The sequence below is a fragment of the Oncorhynchus mykiss genome, chromosome 13, assembly GCF_013265735.2.
Source record: "Oncorhynchus mykiss isolate Arlee chromosome 13, USDA_OmykA_1.1, whole genome shotgun sequence".
NCBI classification, from domain to species: Eukaryota; Metazoa; Chordata; class Actinopteri; order Salmoniformes; family Salmonidae; genus Oncorhynchus; species Oncorhynchus mykiss.
Genome location: NC_048577.1, coordinates 51,862,599 through 51,875,751, shown reverse-complemented (window position 1 = coordinate 51,875,751; position 13,153 = coordinate 51,862,599). Strand labels below are relative to the sequence as shown.

The following is a 13,153-nucleotide window of genomic DNA, read 5'->3' as shown; positions in this document are numbered from 1 at the left end:
CCGTCCAGTAAGGAGAGATATGACGTAGGCGACACGAGCAGTGCTCCTGGCGTAAGTGTTGGGCTGGAGAGAAAACACAATATCACACTGGGTGAGGAACGAGCGGCATTCAGTGGGCTCCCCAGAGTAACACGGCGGGTTATTGATTCTGGGCTCCGGAGATTCGAAAGCCCTGGAAGTGGCCGGTGGATCGAGGCGGAGATGGTGAACCTGTTCTGTGAGGTTGGAGACTTGGGTGGCCAGGGTCTCAACGGCATGTCGAGCAGCAGACAATTCCTGCTCGTGTCTGCCTAGCATCGCTCCCTGGATCTCGACGGCTGAGTGGAGAGGATCCGAAGTCGCTGGGTCCATTCTTGGTCGGATTCTTCTGTTACGGTGCGTGAATGAGGACCCAAAAGCGACTTAACGTAAACAGAGCTTCTTTAATAGCAAAACAAAGGTAGGCTCAGATAGACCGGCAGATTCCGACAGGGCAGGACAAGGTTACAGCAAACATGACGATAGTCTGGTTCAGGCATGAAACACAACAAACAAGAATCCGACAAAGACAGGAGCAGAAACAGAGAGAGATATAGGGACCTAATCAGAGGGAAAAAGGGAACAGGTGGGAAAAGGGGTGGATGAGGTAGTCAGAGGAGACAAGGAACAGCTGGGGGAAAGCGGGGGAGAAAAGGTAACCTAATACGACCAGCAGAGGGAGACAGGGTGAAAGGAAAGGACAGAAAGACACAACATGACAATACATGACAGTAACACAATAAAAACATCCCCACAAGTGTCAAGGGACTCGTCTAAAGTCAGTAACGCTGATGTGCCAACTTCTATATGTAGTGTCCGAACCGTTTTGGCCACAAACTAATATTTCCCCACTGTGGAAAGGGGAGACTCTCACCAACAAAAATAACTCGTCTGAAGGTAACCCATACAGATAAATGGAAGCATGGAGGGGTTAAATATGTGTCCAAAAAACACAATATTTCCTGGGATTTCTTAGATATCTCCTAGATATCGGACAGACACTACAAAACCTTATTCCTTTTCATAATTTTTTTAGCGGTTTATTTTTTTTACATTCATGAATGTGTTATTCAATGCGTTTCTATGGGCTATAGTGGGAAAGGTCAAATTCAACATTTTATCAAAAACATTATTGATATTGATATATTTTTATACCTACAGGGGTCCTAAAATTCTAAATCAGATTAAAACAATTCCATATGTTAGCTTAGTACCTTAGAGGTTAAAGAAGGATTTTTAAGCCTTGAGACAATTGAGACATGGATTGTTATTGTCACCACGCTGCTAGCAGGGTCTTTGGAAACACTGAACTTGTTTGTCAGGTAATCTTTGAATCTAATTGCTCCATCCCGGTGTGTAGGGTGTTGGATCCAAGCTGTTGCGTAGTTATCATTAGTCAAGGAATACTCAGAGACCTTACAGGAGAGGGTCAGAGACTATCAGGCTCTATAGCCATTGGGCCTTGCTGGGTGAGCTCCAGTGCATATCTGTGAAAAAAACTAAACAATTGATGATGTATCAAAGTAATAATAATAATAATAATAATAATAATACATGGGACTCATATAGCTCTTCCAAGGACCCAAAGTCACTTTATAATTTTAGAAGTGAAACAAAAAAACAGGAGTCAACATTAAACTGAACAAGAACATAAGCAAAGAGAGGGATGGGCTCAAGGAAGGAAATGAGTGGGATGTACAGTATCAGTGTATGGGTAGGGTAGGGTTTGGGTTTCAATACGAACCCGGTTTAGGGAAGGGTTTGTGTTAGGTGGTGCTCAGTATGGTGGAGAGAAGAGTGTCTATGTAGTGCATTAGTGTGTGTGTGTGTGTGTGTGTGTGTGTGCGGGGGGGGGGGGGGGGGGGGGGGGCTGAAAGATAATGATGGATTCAGAGTCACGGATGGCTGGAGGAAGGGAGTTCCAGATCCAACTCTGTTGAAGGCCCTGCCGCCGAAGCTCTTGAGCTTGGACCTGGGGATGACAAGGTGGCCAGCTGTGGAGGAAAAGCATAACTCAGCGTTACTAATTAGCTGGGCTTTTGAAATAGTATCCCCCCATATGGATAGAAAGTCACAGGATGCAGCAGCAGTAGCAGCAGAGATGCACAGAACTTATGGATCTCTGGATCTCCTTTGGCGTCTGCCAAGGCAGCAGTTACTCTTCCTGGGGTCCAGACACATTAAGGCACATCAGACAATAAACAAACACAAACATTAAATAAAGCAGTACATCATATAACATCAGTACACCACTACATATTTACAACACAACATGTGTTATACCACTGTGCAACATTCTTAAAATGTGACTGTATCGAGTGTGTGCTAGCGTGTGTGTGAGTATGCGTGTGTATGTGCCTGTGTGTGTGTGTGTCTCTTCACAGTCCGCGTTGTTTTATCTGTTTTAAATCTGATTTTACTGCTTGCATGAGTTACTTGATGTGGGAAAGAGTTCCATGTAGTCATGGCTCTGTGTAACACTGTGCATTTCCCTGAGTCTGTTCTGGACAAGGGGACCTGGTGGCATGTTCTGGGGTATGCATGGGTGTCTGAGATGTGTGCTAGTCATTTGAACAGACAGCTCACTGCTTTCAACATGTCAAAACCTCTCACAAAGACAAGTAGTGATGCAGTCAATCTCTCCTACACTTTGAGCTAAACTGAAGTTAAACTGGTGGAAGCTGCACCTGTCTACTCCGACTAAGTAAAGATGCTCTTGTCTACTCCGACTAAGTGAATATGCTCTTGTCTAGTCTGAGAGATTGAATATGCTCTTGTCTACTCCAACTGAGTGAAGCTGCACTTGTTTACTCCAACTGAGTGAAGCTGCACTTGTCTACTCCAACTGAGTGAAGCTGCACTTGTCTACTCCAACTGAGTGAAGGACAGATACACACTCCTCTATACATACAGAGAAAATCTCATTTTCAGTTGAGGGGGGTTGGAATAAGAGGAACATTTCAATATATAAAACAACTGATATATGATTGTTATAAACTGCATCAACCTGTAATCCTGACTGAAAAGAAATACATTTTTTTTTACAGTATGTTATCATTTTTAACAACATTGTTATTGTTGTCAGTGTTTCCTGTAATGTCACAGCACATAGGACTGTGGTGTATTTCTAACTGTTGGTGTCTCAAGGATCTATACTCAGCTCATTACGTATTCAAAATAATGATTTTGTATTATTTTAGATATCATTTAGATTATATATAACCTGTGTACGACAGTATGATATGTGTAGACCAGTGTACCGTATGTTGTTGATGCCATGTGGTAGTTGATAGTGTGGAAAATAGACTCCTAGGTCTAGTTTCCCAGATACAGATTAAGACTAATCATAGACTGAAAATAACTTCTCATGCCGATTCTCCATTGAGCTCTCCATTTAGTTCAGGACTAGGCTTCATTTTATTCTGGAGAAACTGGTCCCTAGAGACTTTCATATCAGACTGTAGTCACTGTCTAACCATGAACACCTGTGGAGACAAAGTTACATTAGAGAACATTCCTGGACTCAAAACCCAACTGAACAATCTGTTCAAGTAAAATCAGTCTGAAACTGGTCACCTGTCAACCCTATAATCATCAGTAGTAAAGCAATAGTGTATTTAATCATGGACTGTCAGAAGTTATGGTGTGTCCCTGTTCTTCAGTCTAGTCAGTGCTTCAGTCCTCTCCTCCACCCTACATTCTCAGTGTCAGAAGAAAAAATACAGTCAGATTGGCCTGTTAATGTGCCTTTCGAGACCTTATAAACTGTCTAGAGTAGACAGACAACTGATCCAAATGGAATGAAACATTCAAACCACAAAGCTTTTGTGCAATTATTCAAATGACATTTTCACAGCAGCCAAGAGTAGAATTTTGCCAGTCTAGGTAAGATAATTATATTGTCCCTTAACAAAGATCAATAGGGGGGCTTTTTGTGCTGCTTGTCTCATGTCTTCTTCCTTCATGCTCAATGATGCACCTGGCCTCTCCGCTGCCTATCAGCTATTCCTGTTTGTTCTTATGGATTCAAATGAATGCTTTTATGTGTGCCATGATTGCTATAGCCTATTGCAGACCTGGACAAATGAACTACCTACCACTATTGTCACTATGAAAGGTGGAGAGAGGGCTGGATGGACCATAAGACTGGTAGAATATATTGACCTGTGGTATAGTAAAAGTTAGCACAGATTAAAGCGCAGTGCATAAGGAAAGTACCAAAACACATTTATATAGGGGAGGTAGACGCAAGCAGATGAGGACATTTTCTAGGATGGAAGAAACGATATAGTAAAACCTGCAAAAGAGCGAACGTGAACCAGAGAAAAGAGCACTACCCCCCCCCAATCTGAGGGCCAGATTGTCCAGGCTCTATGGCCGTTGGGCCTTGTTGGGTGAGCTCAACTCCATAGTTCACTCCTGTGAAAAAGAAAATAACTGATGTAGGTCCAAAGTAACTCAGCATTAATAATGAATTGGTATTTTGAAATAATAATAATAATAAATGTATGTGTATTTGTATTCACCCAAGAGGGACTCACAGGATGCAGCTGCCAGAAGCAGCAGAGATGCAGGTAACATGGCTTGTGTTGAAGCTAAACTGGTGGAAGCTGCTCTTGTCTACTAAAAACAGATTGTGTATGGTTGTTATAAGCTGCACCAACCTGTATTACTGACAAAAATTCTATGCAAAATGTTGTTAACTGAGTTGATGTTATCAATAAACAAATCCCCATAAAAATCCATCAGTTTAAACTAGAGATATCTGACAGGGATCATCAACTAGATTGAGCCAAGGTCTGCTTTTTCTTGAGCAGATGGTCAGGGGCTGGAACATAATTACAAAACATTTGTAGACTGCAAATTGACCTCAAGAAGCCCAAACAGACATAATATTTGACTACATTTGACTACATTACATTTGTATACAATCAAATACAGTATATCTCTCTATTATGCTTGGGAATACTTTGGAGAAGATGTTCAAAATTAAAATGACTTGGAGCTGATTTGTGTTTCTTTTTACAGTCTTTCATGTTCAAAAAACTACAATTCGTAATTTTTAAAATAGTTTTCTATCTTTTTTTGCTCAGAAAATATGGGGGGACAGCCAGCCAGCAATTCATCCTGAGGACAGCCAGTTGAGGAACCCTGCTGTATATATAGTAAGTTTACATACTGTATAGTACTGCATTTAGCTATTTAAATTATATTGCCTATCTATCTATTACATTTTACTGTGGACTATTGTTCTGATTATAGATGATCTATCAGTCCCAAAAACTCACAGGAAGCAGCTGCCAGCAGCAGAAAAGCAAAGAACATGGTTTGTGTTAAAGCTGAACTTATGTGAACTGGACTTGTTAACTCATACTGAGAGACAAATATTCATTTTTATAGACAGGGAGGCGAGACATTTTGCATAAAGGTGAGAGAGTTGGTACTGTAAAAGAGGAAAAACAAAAATGTACTTTCAGTAGATTGATTAAGTATGACTGTTATACGCTGCATTAACCTGCGATATGAAAACTCAAATGAATTACAAAATCTATCTAATTCTGGGTTCTCTTTTTTGTTTGCTGAACTCTATTATTATTAACACTATTATTGTCTTCAATGTTTCTTCGAATGGCACAGAATAGCACTCTGTTGGTGTGCCTCAAATTTATATACATATTTAGTATTTCAACTTGTATTGCTGAGTTTCATGACTCTTTTCATATTCCTATATAACAATGGCAGGCATATCTTTAATATATTATTTTAGATATAAGTGAGTGTATAACCTGTCTATGTGAGTATGTTATGTGTAGACCAGTATGTGTTTTGTTAATGCCATGAGGTTGATGCTGACACAGAGTGGAGCACAGACTCATCTCATTGCTTCCAATATTGAGATCAGTGTTGTCCAGTTTTTATACAGCGCTGCAGCCTCCTGTGTCACTGTGTTTCTGGCACAATAATAAACAGCAGAGTCTTCAGTCTTCAGGCTGTTCATCTGGAGATACACCTGCTGCTTGCTGTTGTCTCTGGAGATGGTGAACCGACCCTGGACTGACTGGGAGTAGTAGATTTCAGCACTATCATATTTTATAATGGCAATCCATTCAAGTCCTTTCCCAGGAACCTGTCTGATCCAAGCCATCCAGTAGCTACTGAATGTGAACCCAGAACCTGTACAGGTCACTTTGTGTGGTTCTCCAGTTATTTTTACAACTGGTCCAGACTCAGTCAGTGTCTGACCATGAACACCTGTGGAGACAAATTATCATTAGATAAAATTCCTCCAAACCTCAGCTAACATTCTTTTACAAATATAATCAGCCTAACATTGTTCACCTTTCAAGCCCATTGTCATTAGAAGAACCACAATAGTAAACGTCATGATGAACTATTAGTAGTTATGATGTGTCTCTGTTCATCAATCTGGCCAGAGCTTTAATCCTCTCCTCCACTCTGCAGTGAGATAAGTAGTGATGGAAGAGGTCAGTTTTGCATTGACTCCTCCTCAATGGTTGGGATGATAAACAGGGATTAGATAGAGTCTGAGATAGGGAGGAGGTTCATATGGCCTAAATAATTTGTTGAATTTGAAATCATTCCTGGGTAACTATTAAGAACCATACTGTGATTGTTTTCAATGACAACTGTATAAAAAAAGGAGCTTTACATCAAAGAGCAATTTATCAAGCAAGAATTTTGCTAGGACTGTCTGGGAGTGGTCTGAGTGGGGAGGGGAAAACAGAGAATGTGCTATTATTGGCAGAGAGGTTTGCAACTCTCCTTCTTATCGGTGTATTAACTCATTTACTGCATGGTGATGTCACCATGGAAGGTAAAAACGTTCTCCTGCCTAAACAGGCTGACATTTCAGCTGTTTTTTCCCCCAAAACCTTACACTAACATGGCATTATCATGATTTTCACAATTTCAAAGTATTATTCCAAACTCAGTGTGGAAATATATAAAACACAGAGTAATCTAGTTTTTGACTGCACTGGGTCTATAAAAACGTGTTTTTGTGACAAAAAGAAAGCTGGGCAAGAGACACCTGGGATGTTAGAGTCTTTTAGTGTGTAGTTCTTTGTGATATTTTTGTATTCTTTACAGTAATGATACTCAGTATTATTCTAGTGTGACACAAACAGAGAAAGTAGTACAACACCTATCCATGTTGTTAGGGTGGTTTCAGTACAGATGATTCACCAGCTTCAGTCAGTGTGTCTCTCAAGCGCAACAATAAACAGCAGAGTCCTCTGATCTCAGACTCTCGGCCTCTAAGAACTGTGTGCTTGTGGAGCCGTCCTCAGTCAGTGTGAACTGGCCTTTGAGGGAGTCTGAGTAGTCTGGAGAATTGCTATTCATTCTCCCGATCCACTCCAGTGCTTTGCCTAGTTTCTGCCTTATCCAGTGCAAGTAGAAGCTTGTCATTGTAAACCCAGATGTTTTACATGACAATTTAACAGTGTCTTCAGGTCTTTTCACATGAGAAAGAGACTGATCCAGACTGAAAACCTGCAAAACAAAAAATGTTTCAACATTCAGTTGGATTTTTGGTATTTACGCTCATTTAGAGTTTAACCATGATACTCATTCATCAGTCACCATGTAATACTTTACTTACTGTGTATGGATCACCATGACAACTAAACTCCAGACTGTCATCAGGTCATTTGCACAGTGATAGTAGTGCAGGGTTTGCCAGTCCAAGCTACCTATAATGAAGAGGCCAGAGCTTACTGTCTGATTTTAAGGGCTGAAGGGGAGGTAGACTTTGCATAGACTGCCCTCCACTGGCTTAAATAGAGACTGAGAAGGAGGTGTTCTTTCGGTGTTGATATTGGCAAAATTGTTTCTCAGAACAGCACAGGATGACAATCTATTGGGATTAATACAATATACTTCTTCCATCTAAACTTGTTCCTTTTATACTTGTTCCATCTATATTTGTTATATCTCAACTTGTTCCATCTCAACTTGTTCGATCTATACTTGTTCCACCTAAACTCTTTCCATCTAAACTTGTTCCCCCTAAACTCTTTCCATCTAAACTTGTGGAATTTCGGATTTCGGTTAAGGATATTCATACAGTTATCTTGACAGGTTGTCATGTATATGTTTTATGTTTATCAAGTAATCATGTATATCATGGGTATAATTAAGAGTATGATGTGTCTACACACCTAGTGTTGATAGGGCCATGGGATTTATGTTAACAGCGACTGGAGATCAGAAAAACAGACTCTCAAAGTGAGAGAAGTGATTGATCAGTCTTTGTGCAGCCCTGCAGCCTCCTGTGTCACTGTGTCTATGGCACAATAATAAACAGTCTTCAGACTGTTCATCTGGAGATACACCTGCTGCTTGCTGTTGTCTCCGGAGATGGTGAACCGACCCTGAACTGACTGGGGGTAGTAGAACAACTACCACTGCTAATATAGGAAACCCACTGCAGATCTTTTCCAGGAGCCTGTCTGATCCAAGCTGCATTAATATTTCCACCAAACCCAGAATATGTACAGGTCAGTTTGTGGGAATCTCCAGGCTTTCTACCACTGGTCTAGACTCAGTTAGTGTCTGACCCTGAACACCTCTGGAGAAAAAAAGTACTATTTGAGATCATACCTGGACTCAACACCTCAGCAAACATTCTGTTACAAATACAATGGTCTAAAAGTGTTCCTGTCGAGCCTATTGTCATCAGTAGAAACACAATAGTAAATGTCATGATGAACTCTTAGTACAGTATGTCTCTGTTCCTCAGTCTAGTCAGAGCTTCAGTCCTCTCCTCCACTTTGCAGTGAGATAAGTAGTGATGGAAGAGCTCAGAGTTTTGCATTGACTCCATCTTATAGGGCAGTAGGGAACAGGAAAATGTAATATATAGTATAACGTACAGTGGGGCAAAAAAGTATTCATGTACATCAGTAAAACGTGTTAATGCTGTTGATAGAATTGCTTCTATTATAAATTACATTTTCTTTGTCATCATTTCATTCCATCCCCAGAATAACTGTCAGGATACCGCTGCCAGCATTACTGTAACAGTCGAGAAGCAGGTGGTAAGTTTAAGTTTGTCGAAACGTTGGTTATTAGGTTATTAAATTATTGCATCTGAGCTCCTAGAGTATGCGGCTCTTCTTTTCTTTTGTAAGTTTAATATAAAGATACAATGTAGGAGTAGCGTCTAGACATGAACAACAAACAACACTGCCTGGGGAAGGAAACTAAGGGAGTGCCAGATAAAAGGGGAGGTAATGGAGTCCAGGCGTGCGTAATGATGAAGCGCAGGCGTGCGTAATGACGAAGCGCAGTTGCGCGTAATGAAGTTTCCCAGGACCGGTGGTTCGAAAACCAGCAACGTGGAAATCACAGATGATGTTTGGATCCAGAATGTTCTCCACCAGAACACAACACCGCTCCTCTGGGCCATACCCCTCCTAGTCCACAAGGTACTGCAGCCAACCCCCACAACATTGGGAGTCCTGTAGGGATCTGACTGCATAGGCGGGAGCTCCCTTGACGTCCAGGGGGTCAGAGGGGTGTCGTGGGGACAAGGAACCACTGACCTGAGAAGGGAGACATGAAAAGATGAGATACAGTAGTCACTGGGAATCTGTGATCTATACGTCACCTCGTTGACCCTCTTCTGAATAGTTGACCCTCTCCATCATATTTATCCGGTAAGGACAAGTGGTCATCGCTGAACTGGGCAGGTTGCTGAATGGGCTGGTGTGCTGGCTCGCTGGATCGACTGGTGGTAGAGTATCCTCCACTAGTTGAAGGCAACACCTCTCATAATGACGTTGAACGCTGGATGGGAGGAGTGGGAGTAGATGTGACAAGTAGAGATGAAAGGATCACGGTTTGTTTTACAGCTAAACTAGTGGGAGCTGCTTTAACAGCAGCTGAGTGAAAGACAGAGAAACACTTCTCTTTATATACAGAGAGGAGAGTTGCTTTGCATAGAGTGAGAGAGTTGGCTTGAAAGGGGGAGATAAATGAATGACTAGTATCACTGTGCATGCTTATTGGAATGGTTGTTGCTTTTTGGAACAGAATGAGAACAGCAGAATGTGACTTCCCCAATGAGACCTATACTGTACTTGGTTCATTACAATATTTAAATTAATAGCCCTTATATGCTACCCAAAAGTATGTTCATTCTTCTGTTTGCTGATGTAATACCTCTGAATTGCATACATTTGAAATCGGATTTCATTAAAAGCTTACCTAATTGAAAGGCATTACAAAATAAATGGTTTGAGCTGCTTGACATTGATTATAATTTTACTAAATGACCATATGTATTGTTGATACTGTTGGTTATTTGACATTGTTAACAAACTTTGAATGGCATCAGGTGTATTTCCAGGTGTTGTTTATTATTGATGCACGTCAAGACACAGTGACACAGGAGGCTGCAGCGTTGTAAGAAAACTGAACAAGCACTTCTCTTTGAAAAAAAGGGTTCCAAAAGGGATATTTGGCTGTCCCCATAGGATAACCCTTTGAATAACCTTTTTTTTGGTTCCAGGTTAGAACCCTTTTGATTCATGTTAAACCCTTGCCACAGAGGGTTCTATATGGACACCCAAAAGGGTTCTACCTGGAACCAAAAAGGGATCTCCTATGGGGACAGCCAAATAACCCTTTTGGAACCTTTTTTTCTAAGAGTGTAAGAGTAACTGATCAAGCACTTTTCTTACAACGCTGCAGCCTCCTGTGTCACTGTGTCTTGACATGCATCAATAATAAACAGGCTTCTGGAGATACACCTGCTGCTTGCTATTGTCTCTGGAGATGGTGAACTGACCCTGAACTGATTAGGGGTAGTAGAAGATTTTTCATATGGGATGTTCAGACTATAATTTGTATTTTCTTTTATACAATCAAGAACAGCACAGAAACAAGATAATGTGCGTATATGGGACAATATAATTAGTATCCCCTCTTGGAAGTCTATTGTGGAGTTCCTCAAGGATCTATAATTGGTTAATTACTGTTTTAGTCTATTTTTGTTTGCTGATCACATTAATATATTTCTGTCCGATAAAGATGTTCAAAAAAGAATAGCTAATATGAAGTCTGAGTTGCAAAAAATGTACTTCTGTGTTCATGTAAATAGTGTGCTTTTCACTGTTCATAATGTGTGTGGATGTTTTATGTGGATAACATTGATATCAGTGGACAGTGTTTCCACTACTGTTGTAGTGTGTGTGTGTTTAAAAAACCAATGCGCCTCATTGCCTCTCATACTGTGATCAGTGTTGATCAGTCAGTTTTTGTACGGAACTGCAGGATCCTGTGTCACTGTGTCTCTGGCACAATAATAAACAGCAGAGTCTTTGGTCTTCAGGCTTTTTACCTCGAGGTACAGCTGGTTTTTGGAGCGGTCTTTGGTGATGGTGAACTGACCTTGTAGAGATTGGGCAAATATAGTGCCAGTGCCACTGTCAATGCGCCCAATCCACTCTAGACCTTTCCCAGGTTTCTGACGGATCCAGTGTAACCAGCTCAGGGGTAGTCCAGACACAGTACATGACAGTATTACTGACTCTCCAGGTTTCTTCACTACTGGCTCAGAGGAGGTGAGTGACTGCCCCTGAACAGCTGAAAAACAGACAGAGTTTAGATTACTGTGACCCTCCAGCCAAGTAGCACAGCCCCTCTCCTCTCTCCTACACTGGACAGAAATAACTCCAGTTAACTCACCTGAGATGAGAGCCAGGAGGAACATGCATTCTAGAACTCTCATTGTGGGACAGATCTAAACTTCTGTAAAAGAAGCACAGACTGGGAGTGGTCGTCGTGACTGAGGGAGATGGTCTGTTGAAGGGCAGTTATATCAGACTATTGAAATGGGAGGAGACCTTGGGTCGATGTGAACATAAACCTATTTGCATCTCTATGGTTTTACATGTTTCTCCCCGTAGATCTAGTGGTCTAAAATACTACGTATATTGGCACTGTTGTGAAAAGTTTTGGTGAAAACTCAAGGTGTACATGTAATAGTGACATAGACATGTATCGTTTAATTTTTTTAAATGTAACCTATATTTAACTAGTCAAGTCAGTTAAGAACACATTCTTATTTACAATGATGGCCTAGTAAGAGTGGGTTAACCGCCTTGTTCAGGGGCAGAGCGACATATTTTTATCTTGTCAGCTCAGGGATTTAAACTGGCAACCTTTCAGTTACTGGCCCAACACTCTAACCACTAGGCTACCTGCCACCCAGTGTGACAGTGTATCAATAAGACGTTTTGGGTCCTTGAAATTTGGCAGAGCGCCAAATAAAAAATACAAAAGTTGTAATATTAATATAATTCTGTCCGATACAAATACTCAAAACGTAACAGCTAATATGAACTCAATTCTGTAAAGTTGACTTTAGGTTTATGTAAATAATGTGCTTTTCAGGTAAAAATGTGTGTGGATTACTTTTGGGGTTTAATATTGATATCAGAGTTTTTACACTACTGTTGAGTACTTTTGCTCTCTCATAGAGAGCGTGTCTGAACGACATATGCGCCTCATTGCCTCTCATACTGTGATCAGTGTTGATCAGTTTTTGTACGGTGCTGCAGCCTCCTTTGTCACTGTGTGTCTCTGGCACAATAATAAACAGCAGAGTCTTCAGTCTTCAGGCTTTTCACCTCTAAGTACAACTGGTTTTTGGAGTTGTCTTTGGTGATGGTGAACTGGCCCTGGAGGGACTGAGCAAATATAGTGCCAGTGCCACTGTCAATGAGCCCAATCCACTCTAGACCTTTCCCTGGTTTCTGACGGATCCAGTGCGTCCAGTAGCTAGCCATGGAGAAACCAGACACAGTACATGACAGTGTTACTGACTCTCCAGGGCTCTTCACCACTGACTCAGAGGAGGTGAGTGACTGTCCCTGAACAGCTGAAAAACAGACAGAGTTTAGATTACTGTGACCCTCCAGCCAAGTAGCACAGCCCCTCTCCTGTCTCCTACAATGGAATGAAATAACTCCTGTTAACTCACCTGAGATGAGAGCCAGGAGGAACACACATTCTAGAACTCTCATTGTGGGAGTCTTCTAAGGTTATGTAAAAGTAGGAGCACAGACTCAGAGTGTTTGTCTTGGCTGAGGGAGATGGTCTGTGG

At 41.2% G+C, this 13,153-nt stretch overlaps 3 gene segments (V, D, J or C); all 3 read right to left on the bottom strand.

Annotated features, from left to right (window-relative positions):
• Nucleotides 1-6,455, bottom strand: part of LOC118938323 — a 38,863-nt gene extending 32,408 nt beyond the window's left edge. The window contains 1 exon segment of the V gene segment in view: nt 6,358-6,455. Within this exon segment, the coding sequence occupies nt 6,358-6,403 (46 nt within the window).
• A 3,003-nt stretch (nt 6,456-9,458) lies between these two features.
• Nucleotides 9,459-11,843, bottom strand: LOC118938089. The segment is given in 3 exon segments: nt 9,459-9,587; nt 11,333-11,631; nt 11,734-11,843. Coding segments are annotated over 3 exon segments (471 nt in total).
• A 774-nt stretch (nt 11,844-12,617) lies between these two features.
• Nucleotides 12,618-13,153, bottom strand: LOC110486753. The segment is given in 2 exon segments: nt 12,618-12,928; nt 13,031-13,153. Coding segments are annotated over 2 exon segments (354 nt in total).